The 25,742-nt window shown below is 48.3% G+C and overlaps 1 protein-coding gene across 1 annotated transcript in view; it reads right to left on the reverse strand.

The window, feature by feature from the left end:
- Positions 1-2,132: 2,132 nt before the first annotated feature.
- WNT3A (Wnt family member 3A) overlaps positions 2,133-25,742 on the reverse strand; it is an 85,094-nt gene continuing 61,484 nt past the window's right edge. The window contains exons 3-4 of the mRNA XM_038755942.1: positions 12,517-12,782; positions 2,133-2,612 (exon numbers count right to left, since the gene is read on the reverse strand). Coding sequence (XP_038611870.1) covers positions 2,133-2,612; positions 12,517-12,782 — 746 coding nt within the window. The remainder of the gene's footprint in view (positions 2,613-12,516; positions 12,783-25,742) is intronic.

Consider the following 25,742-nt stretch of genomic DNA (forward strand, 5'->3'; position numbering starts at 1 on the left):
GCGGGAACCAGTCACATCCTGTGCCACCTCCTCACCCTGGCGCGCCGCTCTCTTCCATTCCTCCCGAGATGCTCCGCCGTAGTCTCAACCGTCCCGCCTTCCCCTCCAGACTCTCTGGAGTCCAGAAATCTCCATCTTCACCTCGCCCCCTCCTCCCTCACCAGGCTGCTCTCCTATGCCAACCCAGCCCTCACGACTCTGCTCCTCTAATGCCATCCTACCCTCTGTCCCTCCATCACCTCTCTCTCGCCATCGACCTCTCGCCCACGTCTCGCCTCCGGCCTGGAACGCCCTCTCTCCTCATATCCCACGGACAGCGACTCTCCCCCCACCCCTTCAAAGCTTTTCCAATCAATCAATCAATCAATCTTATTTATTGAGTGCTTACTGTGTGCAGAGCACTGTACTAAGCACTTGGGAAGTACAAGTTGGCAACATATAGAGACAGTCCCTACCCAACAGTGGGCTCACAGTCTAGAAAGGCCCATCTCCTCCAAGAGGCCTTCCGTGACTACGTCTTCCTATCCTCTTCTCTCACTCCCTTCTGCGTCGCCCAGACTCGTCCCCTTTCTTCATCCGCCATCCCAGCCCCACACCACTTAGGTCCTTGTCTCTCGTTTATTGATTTCTATTCATATCTGCCTCCCCCTCTAGACCGTCAGCTCGTTGCGGGCAGGGAATGAGTCTGATAACTGTTATATTGTCCTCTCCTCGGCGCTTAGTACAGCGCTGTGCACACACACAATAAATACCATCTCACCACCTGACCTCCCTGATTGAGCATTTCCCTTCCACCTCCCACCTCGGCTGGCAGGGAGCGGCTGGGGTTTGGATATCTCTAGACGGAAAGCTCCCGGTGGGTGGGCACCCTGCTGTATTATACTCTCCCTAGCGCTTAGTACAGTGTCCCGCAGCCAGTGAGCACTCTGTATATCCCTGGAATGATAGGCTGCAAAGTGGATGGGAGCGGGGACAGGATCAGAATCAGCCCCGGCACCGCGTCGGGATAATCCCCCTCCCCTCCCCAAATCCACCTCTCCACCGGCGGCCCGAGCCCCTCCGCCTCCTCGGTCGGGGGTCCCGGGCCTTTGAGAACTTCAGAAAAGTAGCAGGCGACGGCACAGGAGATAGATGTATTTTTTTTTTTCCTTTTTCTGTATTTTTTTTTTCTTTCAAAAGCTACAACTAAAACAATTTCTTTCATAGAAAGAAAACATCCACCTTCGTGCTCAACTAGCTCCAGGACTTTGTCGGAGGGCGGGCGGTGGGTCGGAGAGAAAGGGAGGGATCCGTTCGCATTCCGGTGTCCGCGTGTGTTTGTGTGTGACGGGTGGGCACCCACGTATGTGGGGAGTGTGTGGACACCTGCTCACGTGTAGATGGGCTTGACGGGCCCGGTCTGTGCTCCCTCGTGGATATGAGGGATGCGTGTGTGCACGCGGGGAGCGTGTGGACACCTGCCCACGTGTAGATGGGCTTGACGGGCCCGGCCTGTGCTCCCTCGTGGATATGAGGGATGCGTGCGTGCACGCGGGGAGTGTGTGGACACCCGCCCACGTGTAGACGGGCTTTACGGGCCCGGTCTGTGCTCCCTTGTGGATATGAGGGATGCGTGTGTGCACGCGGGGAGCGTGTGGACACCTGCCCACGTGTAGATGGGCTTGACGGGCCCGGTCTGTGCTCCCTCGTGGATATGAGGGATGCGTGCGTGCACGCGGAGTTTACCCTGTGTCCCGCGCGGCCCGGATAATCCACGGACAGGAGGCCAACCTCGGGATAACGGAGAGCGGCAGCCTGGGAAAGGCACGGCAGAGCCGGGGAACGGGGGGGGGGCTGAGTCCGGAGAGGCGTGCCCTACGCGTTCCCCGCGCCCACCCTGTTCCCCGGGCCCCGGAAGCCACCCCCGGGTGGTGGTGGGCGGGAGGGTGCCGCTCATCAGGGGGCCCGCCCCTGAGCCGAAAGACCGGTGGCCCCTCTCCGTCCGTCTCCGGCCTCTAGCCGACGGCGTCTCCGTAGTCCGAAGGTGGGGATGGCGGGGGGTGGGCGTCTCAGGGGTCGCCTCCGTCCGAGCCCCCCATCGTCCCGCGCCCGCGGCGGGGAGTCCCGGCGCCCGGCCCCCCCACCCCGGGCGGCTACTTGCAGGTGTGGACGTCGTAGACGCGGCTGCACTCCTGACAGCTGACGTAGCAGCACCAGTGGAAGACGCAGCGGCACTTCTCCCGCCGGCGCTCGGTGCGCGTGTTGTGGCCGCGGCCGCAGCAGAGCAGGTCGCAGCCGTCGATGCCGTGCGAGCTGACGTTGCAGGCCCGGTCCCGCGTGCCGAAGGAGCCCGTCTCGGCGTTGGGCTCGCAGAAGTTGGGCGAGCCCTCGTAGTAGACCAGGTCGCGCTCGGTGGGGGCCTTGAAGTAGGTGTACTTGGGGCGGAGGGTCTCCACCCAGCCGCGCGACTCCCGGTGCTTCTCCACGGCCATCTCCGACGCGCTGTCGTACTTGTCCTTCAGGAAATCCCCGATGACCCGGAAGTCCGGCTGCGACCACCAGCACGTCTTCACCTCGCAGCTGCCCGACAGCCCGTGGCATTTGCACTTGAGGTGCAGGTGGTCGATGATGGACTGGGGAAAGACGGAGGGCGGCGCGCTTAGAACGGTGCTTTGCACATAATAATAATAATAATAATAATAATAATAATAATGATGGCATTTGTTAAGCACTTACTATGTGAAAAGCACTGTTCTAAGCGCTGGGGAGGATACAAGATGATCAGGCTGTCCCCCGTGGGGCTCACAGTCTTCATCCCCATTTTCCAGATGAGGTCACTGAGGCTCAGAGAAGTGAAGCTTGCCCAAGGTCACACGGCAGACATGTGGCGGAGCAGGGATTCGAACCCATGACCTCTGACTCCAAAGCCCGGGCTCTTTCTGCTGAGTAAGCCCTTAATAAAAGCCATCATCATCATCATTATTATTACAGTGCTCTGCACACGGTAAGCGCTCAATAAATACGACTGAATGAATAATAATCTTAACGACGGTATCTGTTAAGCGCTTACTATAATAATAATAATAATGATGGCATTTGTTAAGCACTTACTATGTGCAAAGCACTCTTCTAAGCACTGGGGAGGATACAAGGTGATCAGGTTGTTCCCCGTGGGGCTCACAGTCTTCGTCCCCATTTTACAGTTGAGGGAACTGAGGCACAGAGAAGTTAAGTGACTTGCCCAAGGTCACAGAGCAGACATGTGGCGGAGCAGGGATTCAAACCCATGACCTCTGACTCCAAAGCCCGGGCTCTTTCCGCTGAGTAAGCCCTTAATAAAAGCCATCATCATCATCATTATTATTACAGTGCTCTGCACACGGTAAGCGCTCAATAAATACGACTGAATGAATAATAATCTTAACGACGGTATCTGTTAAGCGCTTACTATAATAATAATAATAATGATGGCGTTTGTTAAGCGCTTACTATGTCCAAAGCACTCTTCTAAGCGCTGGGGGGGGATACAAGATGATCAGGCTGTCCCCCGTGGGGCTCACAGTCTTCATCCCCATTATACAGATGAGGTCACTGAGGCTCAGAGAAGTGAAGTGACTTGCCCAAGGTCACAGAGCAGACATGTGGCGGAGCAGGGATTCGAACCCATGACCTCTGACTCCAAAGCCCGGGCTCTTTCCGCTGAGTGAGCCCTTAATAAAAGCCATCATCATCATCATTATTATTACAGTGCTCTGCACACGGTAAGCGTTCAATAAATACGACTAAATGAATAATAATCTTAACGACGGTATCTGTTAAGCGCTTACTATAATAATAATAATAATGATGGCATTTGTTAAGCGCTTACTATGTCCAAAGCACTCTTCTAAGTGCTGGGGGGGGATACAAGGTGATCAGGCTGTCCCCCGTGGGGCTCACAGTCTTCATCCCCATTTTACAGATGAGGTCACTGAGGCTCAGAGAAGTGAAGTGACTTGCCCAAGGTCACAGAGCAGACATGTGGCGGAGCAGGGATTCGAACCCATGACCTCTGACTCCAAAGCCCGGGCTCTTTCCGCTGAGTGAGCCCTTAATAAAAGCCATCATCATCATCATTATTATTACAGTGCTCTGCACACAGTAAGCGTTCAATAAATACGACTAAATGAATAATAATCTTAACGATGGTATCTGTTAAGCGCTTACTATAATAATAATAATAATGATGGCATTTGTTAAGCGCTTACTATGTGAAAAGCACTGTTCTAAGCGCTGGGGAGGATACCAGATGATCAGGCTGTCCCCCGTGGGGCTCACAGTCTTCATCCCCATTTTCCAGATGAGGTCACTGAGGCTCAGAGAAGTGAAGCTTGCCCAAGGTCACACGGCAGACATGTGGCGGAGCAGGGATTCGAACCCATGACCTCTGACTCCAAAGCCCGGGCTCTTTCCGCTGAGTGAGCCCTTAATAAAAGCCATCATCATCATCATTATTATTACAGTGCTCTGCACACGGTAAGCGCTCAATAAATGCGACTGAATGAATAATAATCTTAACGGTATCTGTTCAGCACTTACTATAATAATAATGATAATAATGATGATGGCGTTTGTTAAGCGCTTACTATGTGCCAAGCACTGTTCTAAGCGCTTGGGGGGGATACAAGGTGATCAGGTTGTCCCCTGTGGGGCTCACAGTCTTCATCCCCATTTTACAGTTGAGGGAACTGAGGCACAGAGAAGTTAAGTGACTTGCCCAAGGTCACACGGCAGACATGTGGCAGAGCTGGGACTCGAACCCATGACCTCTGACTCGAAAGCCCGGGCTCTTTCCGTTGAGTAAGCCCTTAATGAAAGCCATCATCATCATCATTATTATTACAGTGCTCTGCACACGGTAAGCGCTCAATAAATATGACTGAATGAATAATAATCTTAACGACGGTATCTGTTAAGCGCTTACTATAATAATAATAATAATGATGGCGTTTGTTAAGCGCTTACTATGTGCCAAGCACTGTTCTAAGCGCTGGGGGGGATACAAGGTGATCAGGCTGTCCCCCGTGGGGCTCACAGTCTTCATCCCCATTTTCCAGATGAGGTCACTGAGGCTCAGAGAAGTGAAGTGACTTGCCCAAGGTCACAGAGCAGACATGTGGCGGAGCAGGGATTCGAACCCATGACCTCTGACTCCAAAGCCCGGGCTCTTTCCGCTGAGTAAGTCCTTAATAAAAGCCATCATCATCATCATTATTATTACAGTGCTCTGGACACGGTAAGCGCTCAATAAATACGACTGAATGAATAATAATCTTAACGACGGTATCTGTTAAGCGCTTACTATAATAATAATAATAATGATGGCATTTGTTAAGCGCTTACTATGTGCAAAGCACTGTTCTAAGCGCTGGGGGGGATACAAGGTGATCAGGTTGTCCCACGTGGGGCTCACAGTCTTAAGTACCATCATCATTATTATTAATGATGATGCTTAAGTACCATCATTATTAGAACAGTGCCCCGTGCTTAGAACAGTGCTTTGCACATAGTAAGCGCTTAAGAAATGCCACCATCATTATTATTATTACAGTGCTCTGCACATGGTAAGTGCTCAATTAATACGACTGAATGAATAATAATCATAATGATGGTATTTGTTAAACGCTTACTATGTGCAAAGCACTGCGCTTAACAAGTACCGTCATTATTAGAACAGTGTCCCATGCTTAGAACGGTGCTTTGCACATAGTAAGCGCTTAATAAATGCCATCATCATTACTATTATTACAATGCTCTGAACACGGTTAGCGCTCAAGAAATACGATTGAATGAATAATAATCATAATGATGGTATTTGTTAAGCATTTACTATGTGCAAAGCACTGCGCTTAACAAGTACCATCATTATTAGAACAGTGCCCCATGCTTAGAACGGTCTTTGCACATAGTAAGCGCTTAATAAATGCCATCATCATTATTATTACAGTGCTCTGCACACAGTAAGCGCTCAATAAAAACGATTGAATGAATAATAATCATAATGATGGTATTTGTTAAGCGCTTACTACATGAAAAGCACTGCGCTTAACAGGTACCGTCATTATTATCATTATTAGAACAGTGCCCCGTGCTTAGAACGGTGCTTTGCACATAGTAAGCACTTAATAAATGCCATCATCATTATTATTATTATTACAGTGCTCTGCATACAGTAAGTGCTCAATAAATACGATTGAATGAATAATAGTCATAATGATGGTATTCGTTAAGTGCTTACCATGTGCAAAGCACTGTTCTAAGCGCTGGGCACTGTTCTAACAATGATGGTATTTGTTAAGCACTGACCATGAGCCAGGCACTGTTTAAGCGCTTACTACATGCGAAACACTGTTCTAAGTGCGGGACACTGTTCTGATAATGATAATAATGATGGTACTTGTTAAGCGCTTACTACGTGCAAAGCACTGTTCTATGTGTGGGGCACTGTTCTAATAATGATAATAATGATGGTACTTGTTAAGCGCTGACTATGTGCAAAGCACCGTTCTAAGCATGGGGCACTATTCTAATAATGATAATAAAGATGGTACTTGTTAAGGCACTTACTATGTGCAGAGCACCATTCTAAGCACGGAGCACTGTTCTAATAATGATAACGATGGTACTTGTTAAGCGCTTACTATGTGCAAAGCACCATTCTAATAATGATAATAATGATGGTACTTGTTAAGCGCTTACTATGTGCAAAGCACCATTCTAAGTGCAGGACACTGGTCTAATTATGATAATAATGATGGTACTTGTTAAGCACTTACTATATGCAAAGCACCGTTCTAAGCACAGGGCACGGTTCTAATAATGATAATAATGATAATAATGATGGTACTTGTTAAGTGCTTACTATGTGCAAAGCACTATTCTAAGTGTGGGGCACTGTTCTAATAATGATAATAATGATGGCACTTGCTAAGTGCTTACTATGTGTAAAGCACCGTTCCAAGCGCAGGGCACCATTCTAATAATGATAATAATGATGGTACTTGTTAAGCACTTACTATGTGCACAGCACCGTTCTAAGCACGGGGCACCATTCTAATGATGATAATAATGATGGTACTTGTTAAGCGCTTACTATGTGCAAAGCACCATTTTAAGCGTGGGACACCATTCTAATCATGATAATAATAATGGTACTTGTTAAGTGCTTGCAATTTGCAAAGCACCATTCTAAGCATGGGGCACCGTTCTAATAATGATAATAATAATGGTACTTGTTAAGCGCTTACTATGTGCAAAGCACTGTTCTAAGCACAGGGCACTCTTCCTAATAATGATGGTACTTGTTAAGCGCTTACTATGTGCAAAGCACCATTCTAAGTGTGGGGCACCGTTCTAATAATGATAATAATGATGCTACTTGTTAAGCGCTTACTATGTGCAAAGCACCATTCTAAGCGTGGGACACCGTTCTAATCATGATAATAATGATGGTACTTGTTAAGCACTTACTATGTGCAAAGCACCGTTCTAAGCATGGGGCACCGTTCTAATAATGATAATATTGATGGTACTTGTGAAGCGCTTACTATGTGCAAAGCACCATTTTAAGCGTGGGACACCGTTCTAATCATGATAATAATGATGGGTACTTGTTAAGCGCTTACTATGTGCAAAGCACCATTCTAAGCATGGGGCACCGTTCTAATAATGATAATAATGATGCTACTTGTTAAGCGCTTACTATGTGCAAAGCACTGTTCTAAGCACAGGGCACTCTTCCTAATAATGATGGTACTTGTTAAGCACTTACTATGTGCAAAGCACCATTCTAAGTGTGGGGCACCGTTCTAATAATGATAATAATGATGCTACTTGTTAAGCGCTTACTATGTGCAAAGCACCGTTCTAAGCCCAGGACACCGGTCTAATAATGATAATAATGATGGTACTTGTTAAGCACTTACTATGTGCAAAGCACCGTTCTAAGCGTGGGGCACCATTCTAATAATGATAATAATGATGGTACTTGTTAAGGGCTTGCAATGTGCAAAGTACCATTCTAAGCATGGGGCACTGTTCTAATAATGATAATAATGATGGTACTTGGTAAGCGCTTACTATGTGCAAAGCACCGTTCTAAGTGTGGGGCACCGTTCTAATAATAATAATGATGATGGTACTTGTTAAGCGCTTACTATGTGCAAAGCACCGTTCTAAGCACAGGGCACTCTTCCTAATAATGATGGTACTTAAGCGCTTACTATGTGCAAAGCACTGTTCTAAGTGTGGGGCACTGTTCTAATAATGATAATAATGATGCTACTTGTTAAGCGCTTACTATGTGCAAAGCACCATTCTAAGCACAGGACACCCATCTAATAATGATAATAACGATGGTACTTGTTAAGCACTTACTATGTGTAAAGCACCATTCTAAGTGCAGGGCACCGTTCTAATAATGATAATAATGATGGTACTTGTTAAGCGCTTACTATGTGCAAAGCACTGTTCTAAGCGCGGGGCACTGTTCTAATAATGATAATAATGATGGTACTTGTTCATTCATTCATTCATTCAATCGTATTTATTGAGTGCTTACTGTGTGCAGAGCACTGTACTAAGCGCTTGGGAAGTACAAGTTGGCAACATATAGGGAGGGCTACTTGTTAAGCGCTTACTACATACAAAGCACTGTTCTAATAATGATAATAATGATGGTACTTGTTAAGCGCTTACTATGTGCAAAGCACTGTTCTAAGCGCAGGGCACTGTTCTAATAATGATAATAATGATGGTACTTGTTCATTCATTCATTCATTCAATCGTATTTATTGAGCGCTTACTGTGTGCAGAGCACTGTACTAAGCGCTTGGGAAGTACAAGTTGGCAACATATAGAGAGGGCTACTTGTTAAGCACTTACTACGTGCAAAGCACTGTTGTAATAATGATAATAATGATGGTACTTGTGCAAAGCACTGTTCTAAGCGTGGGGCATCATTCTAATTATGATAATAATGATGGTATTTGTTAAGCGCTGACCATGAGCTGTTCTAAGCGGCTTCTCCCGGGTGTCAGGAATCGCCCTCGCCTCCTCCCACCGCCCCCAGGATCCGGAGGAAGGAGCCAATGTCGCCTTCCCTGCAGCCCAATTTCCCAAACTGGTTTGTCTGGAGATGCTGGGGAGGTGGGCCGGGGGCTGGGGGTGTGGGAGGAATCAATCAATCAATCAATCAATCATATTTATTGAGCGCTTACTGTGTGCAGAGCACTGGAGGAAGAGGGGTTGGGGTCGCTGGAGGGAGAGAGGGGCTATAATTCTATTTATTCTGGTGATTTTGACACCTGTCTACATGTTTTGTTGGCCGTCTCCCCCTTCTAGACCGTGAGCCCGCTGTTGGGTAGGGACCGTCTCTAGATGTTGCCGATTTGGACTTCCCAAGCGCTTAATACGGTGCTCTGCACCCTGTGAGCGCTCAATAAATACAATTGAATGAGTGGATGGGGGGCTCTTGAGGGGGAGGACCAGAGGGAGAAGCAGTGTGGCTCAGTGGAAAGAGCCCAGGCTTGGGAGTTCTAATCCCAGCTCTGCCACTTAATAATAATAATAATAATAATGGCATTTATTAAGCGCTTACTATGTGCAAAGCACTGTTCTAAGCGCTGGGGAGGTTACAAGGTGATCAGGTTGTCCCTAAGGGGGCTCACAGTCCCCATTTTACAGATGAGGTCACTGAAGCACAGATAATAATAATAATAATGGCATTTATTAAGCGCTTACTATGCACAAAGCACTGTTCTAAGCGCTGGGGAGGTTACAAGGGGATCAGGTTGTCCCACAGGGGGCTCACAGTCTTCATCCCCATTTGACAGATGAGGGAACTGAGGCCCAGAGAAGTGAGGTCACCCAGCTGACAGTTGGCGGAGCCGGGATTTGAACCCATGACTTCTGACTCCAAAGCCCGGGCTCTTTCCGCTGCTTCTTTGGGCAAGTCGCTTCGCTTCTCTGGGCCTCGGTTCCCTCATCATCATCATCATCATCGATCGTATTTATTGAGCACTTACTGTGTGCAGAGCACTGTACTAAGCGCTTGGGAAGTACAAGTTGGCAACATATAGAGACGGTCCCTACCCAATAGTGGGCTCACAGTCTAAAATCTGGAAAATGGGGATGAAGACTGGGGATGGGGCAACGTGATTACCTTGTGTCCCCCCCAGCGCTTGGGACAGTTCTTGGCGCATAGTGAGCGCTTCACAAAAGCCATCATTATTTATTATTTGAAGGGCAGGGACGTGACTGTGCGTTGAGGGGGGGAGTTTGGAAAGGGTTTGGAAAGGAGAAGCAGCGTGGCTCAGTGGAAAGAGCCCGGGCTTTGGAGTCAGAGGTCATGGGTTCAAATCCCGGCTCCGCCAACTGTCAGCTGGGTGACTTTGGGCAAGTCACTTCACTTCTCTGTGCCCCAGTGACCTCATCTGTAAAATGGGGATGAAGACTGGGAGCCCCCCGTGGGACAACCTGATCACCTTGTAACCTCCCCAGCGCTTAGAACAGTGCTTTGCATGTAGTAAGTGCTTAACACACAGTAAGCGCTCAAAAAAATATGAGTGAATGAATTTTTGTACCGATTTATTACTCTATTTTACTCGTCTATATTTCCTATTCTATTTATTTTGTTAATGGTGTGCATCTAGCTTCACTTTTATTTATTCTGATGACCGGACCCCCGTCCACGTGTTTTGTTTCATCGTCCGTCTCCCCCTTCTAGACTGTGAGAAGTCTAGAAGTCTAGAAGTCCCCCCATCTTACCTCCTTCCCTTCCCCACAGCACCTGTATATATGTATATATGTTTGTACATATTTATTACTCTATTTATTTATTTTACTTGTACATATCTATTCTATTTATTTTATTTTGTTAGTATGTTTGGTTTTGTTCTCTGTCTCCCCCTTTTAGACTGTGAGCCCAATGTTGGGTAGGGACTGTCTCTATATGTTGCCAATTTGTACTTCCCAAGCGCTTAGTCCAGTGCTCTGCCCATAGTAAGCGCTCAATAAATACGATTGATGATGATGATGTGAGCCCGTCGTTGGGTAGGGACCGTCTCTCTATGTTGCTGACTTGTCCTTCCCAAGCGCTTAGCCCAGTGCTCTGCACACAGTAAGCGCTCAATAAATACGATTGAATGAATGAATGAATGAATGAATGAACAAATACCATCATTATTACCTGGGGGTCTTAGAGGTAGCAGGCCTGTATTTCCCCGCCCTCCCTGGATTTTAGACTGTGAGCCCACTGTTGGGTAGGGACTGTCTCTAGATGTTGCAAATTTGTACTTCCCAAGCACTTAGTACAGTGCTCTGAACATAGTAAGTGCTCAATAAATACGATTGATGATGATGATGATTTATTTATTTATTTTACCTGTGCATATCTATTCTATTTATTTTATTTTGTGAGTAGGTTTGGTTTGTTCTCTGTCTCCCCCTTTTAGACTGTGAGCCCACTGTTGGGTAGGGACTGTCTCTATATGTTGCCAATTTGTACTTCCCAAGTGCTTAGTCCAGTGCTCTGCACATAGTAAGCGCTCAATAAATACGATTGATGATGATGACGATTTATTTATTTATTTTACCTGTGCATATCTATTCTATTTATTTTATTTTGTGAGTCGGTTTGGTTTTGTTCTCTGTCTCCCCCTTTTAGACTGTGAGCCCACTGTTGGGTAGGGACTGTCTCTAGATGTTGCCAACTTGTACTTCCCAAGCGCTTAGTCCAGTGCTCTGCACATAGTAAGCGCTCGATAAATACGATTGATGATGATGATGATTATTTATTTTACTTGTGCATATCTATTCAATTTATTTTATTTTGTGAGTAGGTTTGGTTTTGTTCTCTGTCTCCCCATTTTAGACTGTGAGCCCACTGGTGGGTAGGGACTGTCTCTAGATGTTGCCAACTTGTACTTCCCAAGCGCTTAGTCCAGTGCTCTGCACATAGTAAGCGCTCAATAAATACGATTGATGATGATGACGATTTATTTATTTATTTTACCTGTGCATATCTATTCTATTTATTTTATTTTGTGAGTCGGTTTGGTTTTGTTCTCTGTCTCCACCTTTTAGACTGTGAGCCCACTGTTTGGTAGGGACTGTCTCTGTATGTTGCCAACTTGTACTTCCCAAGCGCTTAGTCCAGTGCTCTGCACATAGTAAGCGCTCAATAAATACGATTGATGATGATGATGATTTATTTATTTATTTTACTTGTGCATATCTATTCTATTTTATTTTGTGAGTAGGTTTGGTTTTGTTCTCTGTCTCCCCCTTTTAGACTGTGAGCCCACTGTTGGGTAGGGACTGTCTCTAGATGTTGCCAATTTGTACTTCCCAAGCGCTTAGTCCAGTGCTCTGCACATAGTAAGCGCTCGATAAATACGATTGATGATGATGATGATGGTGGTGGTCCTTCCCCGGGGGTCCTCCCCGCTGGGGACCGGGGAGACGGGGGCGTCCGGGGTTGGGGGGGGTCTCACTTACGGTGCGTCCCGCCTCGTTGTTGTGGCGGTTCATGGCGGAGCGGGCGTCGGGCCTGTTCTCCCGGGCGTCGGCGAACTCGCGGGAGACCATGCCCCCGAACTCCACGTCCTCACTGCAGCCCCCCCACTTCCAGCCGTCGCCGGGGGGGCCCTTGTGCCGGGCGTCGCACCCGCAGATGGTGGCGGAGCCCTCCGCGCAGGAGCGGGTCACCGCGAAGGCCACGCCGGCCGAGGCGATGGCGTGCACGAAGGCCGACTCCCGGGTGGCTGCGGGACGGACGGACGGACGGACGGGGCGGTCAGCGGTCCCCCCCATCCCCGCCCGACTCCCATCCCCATCCCCAAATCCGTCAAATCGCGGATCGAATGAAATCAGCCTATTTACTGAGTGTCCCTAAATCCGCCAGATCCTCCTGTTTACCGAGCGCGCTTCCCATGAATGAATCTCCGAAGCGCAGAGAAACTATCAGGTTGGCGATGTTTGGTCTTATTCTCTTAGACTGTGAGCCCAAGGTTGGGTAGGGACTGTATGTGTTGCCAATTTGTACTTCCCAAGCGCTTAGTACAGTGCTCTGCACATAGTAAGCGCTCAATAAAGACGATTGATTGATTGATTATTCCCTCGGTGAGAAAAGTACACCCTAAGTATAAATTAGATACTTTGTGAGGAGCCTCAGGGTATATAATTTCCCTGATAATCCCCCCCACTTTTAGACTGTGAGCCCACTGTTGGGTAGCGACTGTCTCTATATGTTGCCAACTTGTACTTCCCAAGCGCTTAGTACAGTGCTCTGCACATAGTAAGCGCTCAATAAATACGATTGATTGATTGATTGTTCCCTCGGTGAGAAAAGTACACCCTAAGTATAAATTAGATACTTTGTGAGGAGCCTCAGGGTATATAATTTCGCTGATAACCGCCCCCCCCCCCCCTTTTAGACTGTGAGCCCACTGTTGGGTAGCGACTGTCTGTATATGTTGCCAACTTGGACTTCCCAAGCGCTTAGTACAGTGCTCTGCACACAGTAAGCACTCAATAAATACGATTGATTGATTGATTGATCTTTGTCTCCCCCTTTTAGACTGTGAGCCCACTATTGGGTAGCGACTGTCTCTATATGTTGCCAACTTGTACTTCCCAAGCGCTTAGTACCGTGCTCTGCACACAGTAAGCACTCAATAAATACGGTGGTATTTGTTAAACGCTTACTAGGTGCTGAGCATTGCTGTAAGCGCTGAGAAATCGTCGTGACTGAACTCCTTAAAATCAGCCTATTTCCTGAGCGCTTTTGTAAATCTGTTAAGTCAGCTATTTACTGAGCGCGCCTAAATCCGTAAGATCCTCCTGTTTACTGACCGCTTTCGGAAATCTGTCAAATCGTCCTGTTTACTGAGCGCTCGTAAATCCCTAGAACCGTAATGACTGAGCGCTTTCGTAACTTTTTAAAATCAGCCCATTTACTGAGCAGTCTCGTAAATCCCTAAAATCAGCCTATTTACTGAACGCTTTCGTAAATCCGTCAAATCGTCCTATTTACTGAGCGCTCTCGTAAGGGTTTTGTTGTCTGTCTCCCTCTTCTAGCCTGTGAGCCCGTTGTCGGGTAGGGACTGTCCCTATATGTTGCCGACTTGTACTTCCCAAGCGCTTAGTACAGTGCTCTGCACACAGTAAGCGCTCAATAAATGCTATTGAATGAGTGAATGAATGAATGAATGAATGAATCCCCAAAAAGAAGCCGCGTGGCCCGGGATCCAGAAGGACCTGGATTCAAATCCCGGCTCCGCCACTCGCCTGCTGTGTGTGACCTTGCGCGAGTCACTTCCCTCCTCTGGGCCTCAGTTCCCTCATCTGGAAAATGGGGATGGAGACAGGGAGCCCCCCGTGGGACAGGGACCGGCTCCAACCCGATTATCTCGTAACAATAATGCTGTTGGTATTTGTTAAGCGCTTACTATGTGCCAACCCGATTATCTCGTAACAATAATAATGTTGGTATTTGTTAAGCGCTTACTATGTGCCAAGCACTGTTCTAAGCGCTGGGGGGGATACAAGGTAATCAATCATACTTATTGAGCGCTTTCTGTGTGCAGAGCACTGTGCTAAGCGCTTGGGAAGTCCAAGTTGGTGATATATAGAGACGGTCCCTGCCCACCAGTGGGCTCACAGTCTAGAAGGGGGGGAGAGAGAATAAAACCAAACATATTAACAAAATAAAATAAATAGAATAGATATGTACAGGTAAAATAAATAAATAGAGTAATAAATATGTACAAACATATATACAGGTGGATCAAGGTTGTCCCCCGTGGGGCTCACAGTCTTCATCCCCATCTGACAGATGAGGGAACTGAGGCGAAGAGAAGTAAAGTGACTTGCCCAAAATCACCCAGCTGACAAGTGGTGGAGCCAGGATTAGAACCCATGACCACTAACTCATAATAATAATAATAATAATGATGATATTTGTTAAGTGCTTACTATGTGCCAAGCACTATTCTAAGCGCTGGGGGGGATACAAGGTAATCAAGGTTGTCCCCCATGGGGCTCACAGTCTTCATCCTCATTTTACAGCTGAAGGAACTGAGGCGAAGAGAAGTAAAGTGACTTGCCCAAAATCGGAGCCAGGATTAGAACCCGTGACCTCTGACTCATGACGGATTAGAACCCCTGACCTCTGACTCATAATAATAATAATAATAATAATAATAATAATAATAATAATAATAATGGTATTTGTTAAGCGTTTACTATGTGCAAAGCACCGTTCTAAGTGCTGACCTCGTAGCTACCCCAGCATGCAGTACAGTGCCTGGCACATAGTAAGCGCTTAGCAAATACCACAGTTATTATTATTGGTAATAGTAATAATTATAATAACAGTAATAAAAGGCCAAGAGGGGGGCAGGAGGGAGGAGGAAAGGTGGTCCGCTGCGGAGAGGCAGGGGACTGGACAGCTTGACCTCCCCACGACCCTCCCTCTAGACTGAAAGCTCACTGTGGGCAGGGAATGTGTCTGTTATATTGTTAAAATGTACTTTCCCAAGCAATAATGATAATAATAATAATAATAATAATAATAATAATAATAATAACAGTGTTGGTTGAGCACATACTGTGTGCCCAGCACTGGACTAAGCGCTGGGGTGGACACAAGCAAATCGGGTTGGACACAGCCCCCGTCCCCCCTGGGGGTCACAGTCTCCATCTCCATTTTACAGATGAGGAAACTGAGGCGCAGAGAAGTGAAGTGACTTGCCTAAGGTCACACGGCAGACAAGGGGCGGAGCCGGGATTTAGAATCCATAATAATAATAATAATAATAATAATGATGATGATGGCATTTATTAAGCGCTTACTATGTGCAAAGCACCGTTCTAAGCGCTGGGGAGATTACAAGGTGATCAGGTTGTCCCCCGGGGAACTCACAGTCTTCATCCCCATTTTCCAGATGAGGGAACTGAGGCCCAGAGAAGTGAAGTCACTTGCCCAAAGTCACACAGCTGATAATTGGCAGAGCTGGGATTTGAACCCATGACCTCTGACTCCCAAGCCCGGGCTCTTTCCACTGAGCCACGCTGCTTCTGACGCCCAGCCCCGTGCTCTAGCCTCTGGACCATGCTGCTTCTCTTAGGACGGCGCTCTGCACACGGTAAGCGCTCATCAAATAGCACTGAATGAAATGGACGACCCTTCCAGGGGGCAGACTTGACGTTTTGTTTTTTTATGGTATTTACTAAGCACTCTCTAGGTGCCAGACACTGTTCTAAGCGCTGGGGTAGATACAAAGTAATCAGGCCAGACGCAATCCCTGCCCCACGGGGGGCTCACAGTCTTAATCCCCATTTTACGGATGAGGGAACTGAGGCCCTGAGAAGGGAAGTGGCTTGCCCAAGGCAAGCGGCGGAGCCTTTCCAATCGATCAGTCCACGGTATTTATTCATTCAATCATTCAATCGTATTTATGGAGCGCTTACTGTGTGCAGAGTACTGTACTAAGCGCTTAATAATGGCATTTATTAAGTGCTTACTATGGACAAAGCACTGCTCATAAGACAAGGGGCGGAGCCGGGATTTAGAATCCATAATAATAATAATAATAATAATGATGATGGCATTTATTAAGTGCTTACTATGTACGAAGCACCGTTCATAAGTGCTGGGGAGGTTACAAGGTGATCAGGTTGTCCCACGTGGGGCTCACAGTCTTCATCCCCATTTTCCAGATGAGGTCACTGAGGCCCAGAGAATAATGATAATAATAATAATGATGGCATTTATTAAGCGCTTACTATGTGCAAAGCACTGTTCTAAGCGTGGGGGAGGTTACAAGGTGATCAGGCTGTCCCACGGGGGGCTCACAGTCTTAATCCTCATTTTACAGATGAGGCAACTGAGGCACAGAGAAGTGGAGTGACTTGCCCAAAGTCACCCAGCTGACAGTTGGCGGAGGCGGGATTTGAACCCACGACCTCCGACTCCGAAGCCCGGGCTCTTTCCACTGAGCCACGCCGCTGACTCCAGGGGAGGGTGCCAAACTGGGATGGGCTCTCCCAGACCGGAGCAGCTGGGTTATTCATTCATTCCATCGTATTTAGGGAAGCAGCGTGGCCCAGTGGAAAGAGCCCGGGCTTTGGAGTCAGAGGTCATGGGTTCAAATCCCGCCTCTCCCCATTGTCAGCTGGGTGACTTGGGCAAGTCACTTAACTTCTCTGGGCCTCAGTGACCTCATCTGGAAAATGGGGATTAAGACTGGGAGCCTCATGTGGGACAGCCTGATCGCCTTGTAACCTCCCCAGCGCTTAGAACAGTGCTTTGCACATAGTAAGCCAACCCCTGCCTCCCCTGTCACCTGTATATATGTTTGTACATATTTTTTACTCTATTTATTTATTTATTTATTTTATTTGTACATATCTATTCTATTTATTTTATTTTGTTAGTATGTTTGGTTTTGTTCTGTGTCTCCCCCTTTTAGACTGTGAGCCCACTGTTGGGTAGGGACTGTCTCTATATGTTGCCAATTTGTACTTCCCAAGCGCTTAGTACAGTGCTCTGCACATAGTAAGCGCTCAATAAATACGATTGATGATGATGATGATGATAAGCGCTTAATAAATGCCATCATTATTGTTATTATTTATTGAGCGCTTACCGTGTGCAGAGCACTGGACTAAGCGCTTGGGAAGTACAAGTTGGCACATTAGAGAGACGGTCCCCACCCAACAACAGGCCCAATCAATCAATTGTATTTATTGAGCGCTTACTGTGTGCAGAGCACTGTACTAAGCGTTTGGGAAGGACAAGGTTACAGGGTTACGGGGTCATCGCGGCCAACCCCTGCCTCCGAGCCGGGCCGCGCCTCGACCGTCTCGGAGACGTGGGGAGGGATGGGATTTGTGGGTCCTCCCCATCGCATCGCCCCGATTCCACCCCTCTAGGGAAGCGGCCGGGATCCCGGGAGCCAAGGATTAGCGTGGCTCAGTGGAAAGAGCCCGGGCTTTGGAGTCAGAGGTCATGGGTTCGAATCCCGGCTCCACCACAAGTCTGCTGTGTGACCTTGGGCGAGTCACTTCACTTCTCTAAGCCTCAGTTACTTCATCTGTAAAAATGGGGATTAAGACTGTGAGCCCCACGGGGGACAACTTGATCACCTTGTATTCCCCCCCCAGCGCTTAGAACAGTGCTTTGCACATAGTAAGCGCTTAACAAACGCCATCATTATTATTATTATTATTATTAGGAGGGGGGCGAAGCCCTTGGGTGGGGCTGCCATTCATTCATTCAATCGTATTTATTGAGTGCTTACTGTGTGCAGAGCACTGTAGTAAGCGCTTGGGAAGTCCAAGTTGGCAACATCTAGAGACGGTCCCTACCCAACAGCGGGCTTAGATACGGCTTAGAGAAGCAGTGTGGCTCAGTGGAAAGAGCCTGGGCTTTGGAGTCAGAGGTCGTGGGTTCAAATCCTGGCTCCGCCGCTTGTCAGCCGGGTGACTGCGGGCGAGTCGCTTCTCTTCTCTGGGCCTCAGTGACCTCACCTGGAAAATGGGGATAAATAATAATAATAATATTTGTTAAGCCCTTACTATGTGCAAAGCACTGTTCTAAGCGCTGGGGGTGATCAGGTTGTCCCATGGGGGCTCACAGTCTTCATCCCCATTTTACAGATGGCGGAACTGTCAAGTCACTTAACTTCTCTGTACCTCAGTTACCTCAACTGTAAAATGGGGATGAAGACCGTGAGCCCCCGTGGGACAACCTGATCACCTTGTAACCTTCCCAACGCTTAGAACAGTGCTTTGTACATAGTAAGCACTTTATAAATGCCCTTATTAGTATTAGTATTAGGAGGCGCGGTCCTTGTCCTCGGAGGGCCTCTGAGGGCAGCGTGGCCCAGCGGAAAGAGCCTGGGCTTTGGAGCCAGAGGTCATGGGTTCAAATCCCAACTCCGCCACGTCTGCTGTGTGACCTTGAGCAAGTCACTTAACTTCTCTGTACCTCAGTTACCTCATCTGTAAAATGGGGATTAAGACAGTGAGCCCCCCGTGGGACAACCTGATCACCTTGTAACCTCCCCAACGCTTAGAACAGTGCTTTGCACACAGTAAGTGCTCAATAAATACGATTGATTGATTGATTGACTGATGAGTTGATGAGTTGATTGATGAGTTGATGAGTTGAGTTGATGATGGGGATTAAATGGGGATTAAGACCGTGAGCCCCCCATGGGACAACCTGATCACCTTGCAACCTTCCCAATGCTTAGAACAGTGCTTGGCACACAGTAAGTGCTCAATAAATACGATTGATTGATTGATTGACTGATGAGTTGATGAGTTGATTGATGAGTTGATGAGTTGAGTTGATGATGGGGATTAAATGGGGATTAAGACCGTGAGCCCCCCGTGGGACAACCTGATCACCTTGCAACCTCCCCAACGCTTAGAACAGTGCTTGGCACACAGTAAGTGCTCAATAAATACGATTGATTGATTGATTGACTGATGAGTTGATGAGTTGATTGATGAGTTGATGAGTTGAGTTGATGATGGGGATTAAATGGGGATTAAGACCGTGAGCCCCCCGTGGGACAACCTGATCACCTTGTAACCTCCCCAATGCTTAGAACAGTGCTTTGCACACAGTAAGTGCTCAATAAGTACGATTGATTGATTGACTGATGAGTTGATGAGTTGATTGATGAGTTGATGAGTTGAGTTGATGATGGGGATTATCATCATCAATTGTATTTACTGAGCGCTTAACTATGTGCAGAGCACTGTACTAAGCGCTTGGGAAGTACAAATTGGCAACATATAGAGACAGTCCCTACCCAACAGTGGGGATTAAATGGGGATTAAGACTGTGAGCCCCCCGTGGGACAACCTGATCACCTTGCAACCTCCCCAACGCTTAGAACAGTGCTTGGCACACAGTAAGTGCTCAATAAATAGATTGATTGATTGATTGATTGATTGATGAGTTGATTGATGAGTCAAATCTGTCAAATGGGGATGAAGACCGTGAGCCCCACGGGGGACAACCTGATCCCCCCAGCGCTTAGAGCAGTGCTCGGCACCAGGTAAGCGCTTAACAAATGCCATCATTCATTCAGTCATTCATTCCGGTCCGGGGGGCGGCGGGCAGCCGGACACCAGATGCCGTCGTACAGGCCCGGCCGGGCTCCGGAGTGGCAGAGAACAAAGACTCATCAATCACGGAGACAGACGGGAGCGCCGGCCGGCCGGCGGGACCCCCCTCTCGGAGGATCCCCCCCACCCCGCCCCGCCGGCCCCCAACTCTTCCTCCTTCGCCCGGGGACATCCCCGCTCCCCCGGCTGCCGCCGGGCTCCCCAGGCGAGACCAGACACCGTTGGAATCCCGGGCCGCGTTTCCCACGTGTCGCGGCACGGGGAAGGGGCCGGAGAAGGGAGGTGGACCCCCCCCCGGCTCCCCTCCCCGACGGCCGGAGACCTGGGGGTCATCAATCAATCAATCAATCGTATTTATTGAGCGCTTACTGTGTGCAGAGCACTGGACGAAGCGCTTGGGAAGTCCAAGTTGGCAACGTCTAGAGACGGGCCCTACCCGACAGTGGGCTCACAGTCTAGAAGGGGGAGACGGATGACAAAACAAAACGTATTAATAAAATAAAATAAATAGAATTAGTATGGACGAGTAAAATAAATAAATAGAATAATAAATCTGTACAAACGTACATTTCTATCCTACTTATTTTATTTTGTTGGTATGTTTGGTTCTGTTCTCTGTCTCCCCCTTTTAGACTGTGAGCCCACTGTTGGGTAGGGACTGTCTCTATGTGATGCCAATTTGTACTTCCCAAGCGCTTAGTACAGTGCTCTGCACATAGTAAGCGCTCAATAAATACGATTGATTGATTGATTGATTATAGGCAGGTGCTGTGGGGAAGGGAAGGGGGTAAGGCGGAGGGGTGGAGGGGGAGAGGAAGGAGGGAGAGTCTAGACTGTGAGCCCGCTGATGGGTAGGGACTGTCTCTATGTGTTGCCAACTTGTAGTTCCCAAGCGCTTAGTACAGTGCTCTGCACACAGTAAGCGCTCAATAAATACGACTGATTGATTGATTGTGGGAAAGGGTCCCATTGAGGCTTCGGCCCCCAAGGTGATTCCTTCCCTCTGTCTCTGACCCTTCTGGCCCCCTCCTCCCCCCGCCCGAACCTCCAATCGTTCATTCAGTCGTATTTATTGAGCGCTTACTGTGTGCAGAGCACTGTACTAAGCGCTTGGGAAGTACAGCTTTTCGTCAGCGCTCAACAACCGCAATAATAATAATTACGGTGCTCACTGAGGGCTGGCACGCGCCAAGCACTGTCCTAAGCACTGGGGAGGTTACAAGGTGATCAGGTTGTCCCCCGCAGGGCTCACACTCACCATCCCCATTTTCCAGATGAGGTCACCGAGTCCCAGAGAAGCGAAGCCACTTGATAATAATAATAATGATGGCATTTGCCACTTAATAATAATAATAATGATGGCATTTGTGAAGCACTTACTACGTGCAGAGCACCGTTCTAAGCGCTGGGGGGGAATACAAGGTGATCAAGTTGTCCCACGTGGGGCTCACAGTCTTAATCCCCATTTTACAGATGAGGTAACTGAGGCTCAGAGGAGTTAAGTGACTTGCCCACGATCACACAGCAGACACGCGGCCCGAGGTCACTCAGCAGACACGTGGCGAAGCCGGGATTAGAACCCAGGTCGTTTCGACTACTGGGCCTGGGCTCCGTCTGCTAAACCACGCCACTCCTGAGGTCTCGTCTGGAGATCTAACCTAGCTCCCTCCCACTGCAGATCAAACCCCCTCTGAGGAAAACGCTCTCAAGAGGCAAAAAACACAGCGGACCAGTGCGGGGATCCTGGGTGGCTACACAATTTCTTCACACACGCGTACACACACATGCAGCGTGAAGCAGCGTGGCTCAGTGGAAAGAGCCCGGGCTTTGGAGTCAGAGGTCACGGGTTCAAATCCCGGCTCTGCCAATTCAATCAATCAATCGTATTTATTGAGTGCTTACTGTGTGCAGAGCACTGTACTAAGCGCTTGGGAAGTACAAGTCGGCAACATCTAGAGACAGTCCCTACCCAACAGCGGGCTCACAGTCTAGAAGGGGGAGACAGACAACAAAACCAAACACACTAACAAAATAAAATAAATAGAATAGATATGTACAAGTAAGATACATAAATAAATAGAGTAATAAATATGTACAAACATATATACATATACACAGGTGCTCTGGGGAAGGGAAGGAGGTAAGATGGGGGGGATGGAGAGGGGGAGAGGAAGGAGGGGGCTCAGTCTGGGAAGGCCTCCTGGAGGAGGTGAGCTCTCAGTAGGGCCAATTGTCAGCTGGGTGACTTTGGGCAAGTCATTTCACTTCTCTGGGCCTCATTTCCCTCATCTGTAAAATGGGGATGAAGACTGGGAGCCCCCCGTGGGACAACCTGATCACCTTGTACCCCCCCACAGCGTTTAGAACAGTGCTTTGCACATAGTAAGCGCTTAACAGATACCATTATTATTATTATTATTATGGTGCTCTGCACGCAGAAAGTCACGCAGTCACTTCACTTCTCTGGGCCTCAGTTCCCTCATCCGTAAAATGGGGATGAAGACTGTGAGCCCCCCGTGGGACAACCTGATCACCTTGTAACCTCCCCAGTGCTTAATAAATGCCATCATCATTATTATTATGCACACACTGGACTGGCCCTGCCCTCGAGGGGTTGCCAGTCATCACCATCATCATCAATGGCATTTATTGTGTGCTTACTCTGTGCACAGCACTGTGGTAAGGGCTTGGGAGAGGACATTACAGCAGAGTTGGTACATACGCTCCCTGCCCACAGGGAGCTTACAATCTGAGGAGGAGACAGGGGACACACACACAAACACACACACACTGTATGCAAAGTTCGGGGTTGAATCAATCGATCAATTAATCCTATTTATCGAGGGCTTACTGCGTGCAGAGCACCATAATAATAATGATATTAAGCACTTACTATGTGCAAAGCACTGTTCTAAGCTCTGGCGGGGGGGTACAAGGTGATCAGGTTGTCCTACGGGGGGCTCACAGTTTTAATCCCTATTTTACAGATGAGGGAAACTGAGGCCCAGAGAAGTGAAGTGACTTGCCCAAAGTCACACGGCTGACAATTGGCGGAGCCGGGATTCGAACCCGTGACCTCTGACTCCAAAGCCCGGGCTCTTTCCACTGAGCCACGCTGCTTCTCTACTAAGCGCTAGGGAGAGTCCACTACAACAGAGTTGGGAGAAACGTTTCCCGCCCACAACGAGCTGATAGTCTACAGTTGAATTCTCTGGAGTGGGGGTGGATTGGGCTAATAATAATAATAATAATGATAATAATAATGATGGTATTTGTTAAGCGCTTACTATGCGCCAAGCACCGTTCTAAGCGCTGGGGGAGATACAAGGTCATCAGGTTGTCCTACATTGGGTTCACAGCCTCAATCCCTATTTTCCGGATGAGGAAACTGAGGCCCAGAGAAGTGAAGCGATTTGCCTGAGGTCACACAGCAGATGAGCGTGCAGCTGGGATTAGAACCCAGGACCTCTGCTTCATTGGGATGACTAGGTTCCCTGCCGACGAGGAGCTTCCAGTCTAGAGGGAGGGTCCCAGAGACGGGCCCGGTATTCAGGGGTAGGCGGAAAGGAAACTGAGGTTCGCGATTTTTCACACGTGTTTGTCTCCTCTCTGTAAAGCAGCCTGGGTTAATAATAATAATTATATATTTTATATATATATATATTATATATAATAGTAATGATAATAATGATGGCATTTGTTAAGCACTTACTATGTGCAAAGCACTGTTCTAAGCGCTGGGGGGGATACAAGGTGATCAGGTTGTCCCACGGGGGGGGGGCTCATGGTCTTAATCCCATTTTCCAGATGAGGCCACTGAGGCTCAGAGAAGTCAAGTGACTTGCCCAAGGTCACACAGCAGACGTGTGGCAGCGTGGCTCCTTGGAAAGAGCCCGGGCTTTGGAGTCAGAGGTCATGGGTTCAAATCCCAGCTCCGCCAATTGTCAGCTGTGTGACTTTGGGCAAGTCACTTCACTTCTCTGGGCCTCAGTTACCTCATCTGGAAAATGGGGATTAAGACTGTGAGCCCCACATGGGACAACCTGATCACCTTGTATCCTCCCCAGCGCTTAGAACAGTGCTTTGCACATAGTAAGCGCTTAACAAATGTCATTATTATTATGTGGCAGAGCCGGGATTAGAACCCATGACCTCTGACTCCCAAGCTCGGGCTCTTTCCACTGAGCCACGCTGTTGTCTCCTCCATGCGACTGGAAGCTCCTTGAAGACGGACATTGTGTTTGCTAACTCTACGATGAGTCCAAGTGCTCAGTATAGTGCTCTGCCCGTGGGAACACTAAGCTCCTCCAGGACAAGGAGAGTGTCTACTACATTGTACTTTCCCAATGATAATAATAATAATGGCATTTATTAAGCACTTACTATGTGCAAAGCACTGTTCTAAGCGCTGGGGAGGTTACAAGGTAATCAGGTTGTTGCCAACTTGTACTTCCCAAGCGCTTAGTACAGTGCTCTGCACACAGTAAGCGCTCAATAAATACGATTGATTGATTGATTGATTGATCAGGTTGTCCCACCGGGGGGACTCACAAGCGCTCAGTATAGTGCTCTGCACACGGCAAGCGGGCTTGGGAGTCCTAAGGTCATGGGTTCTAATCCCGGCTCCGCCGCTGGTCCGCCCTGTGACCTCGGGCGAGTCACTTCCCTTCCCTGGGCCTCAGTTCCCTCAACTGTAAAATGGGGATTGAGACTGTGAGCCCCATGTGGGACAGGACTGGATTTGCTTTGTATCCATCCCAGCGCTTAGTACAGTGCCTGAAACCTAGTAAGCACTTAACAAATGCCATCATTATTATTATTCCTGATGGGAATCAAAGCACAACACCCCCGCGAGACGTGACGTGCAGCGGGAGGAACCCGTGTCCAGCGGCGGGAGAGGATTCGAACGTGGAAGTGGGCACTGCTGCCTCCTTCACGTTGGCACAAAGTTGTTGAGTATTTGTTCATTCATTCATTCAGTCGTATTTACTGAGCGCTTACTGTGTGCAGAGCACTTACTACGTGCCAGATATTGTAGTAAGCGCTGGGATAGATACGAGATTATCAGGTGGTCCCACTTGGGGCTCACGGTCTTCGCCCCCATTTTGCAGATGAGGGAACTGAGGCCCAGAGAAGTAAAGTGACTTGCTCAAAGTCACCCAGCTGACAGTTGGCGGGGCCGGGATTTGAACCCACGACCTCCGGCTCCCGGGCCTGGGCTCTACCCACTGGGCCGCGCTGCACAAATCTACCTCGGCAGGAACGCCCAGACTCAAGCGCTGAGCTGGTCCCCGCGGGCCACCTTCCGTGGCTCAGTGGAAAGAGCCCGGGCTTTGGAGTCCGAGGTCGTGGGTTCAAATCCCGGCTCCGCCACTTGTCAGCTGGGTGACTTTGGGCGAGTCACTTCGTTTCTCTGGGCCTCAGTTACCTCATTTGTAAAATGGGGATGAAGACCGTGAGCCCTCCGTGGGACAACCTGATCACCTCGTAACCGCCCCAGCGCTTAGAACAGTGCTTTGCACATAGTAAGCGCTTAATAAATGTCATGATCATCATCATCATCATCCCTCCCCTGC

The sequence above is a fragment of the Tachyglossus aculeatus genome, chromosome 13, assembly GCF_015852505.1.
Source record: "Tachyglossus aculeatus isolate mTacAcu1 chromosome 13, mTacAcu1.pri, whole genome shotgun sequence".
Lineage (NCBI taxonomy): Eukaryota > Metazoa > Chordata > Mammalia > Monotremata > Tachyglossidae > Tachyglossus > Tachyglossus aculeatus.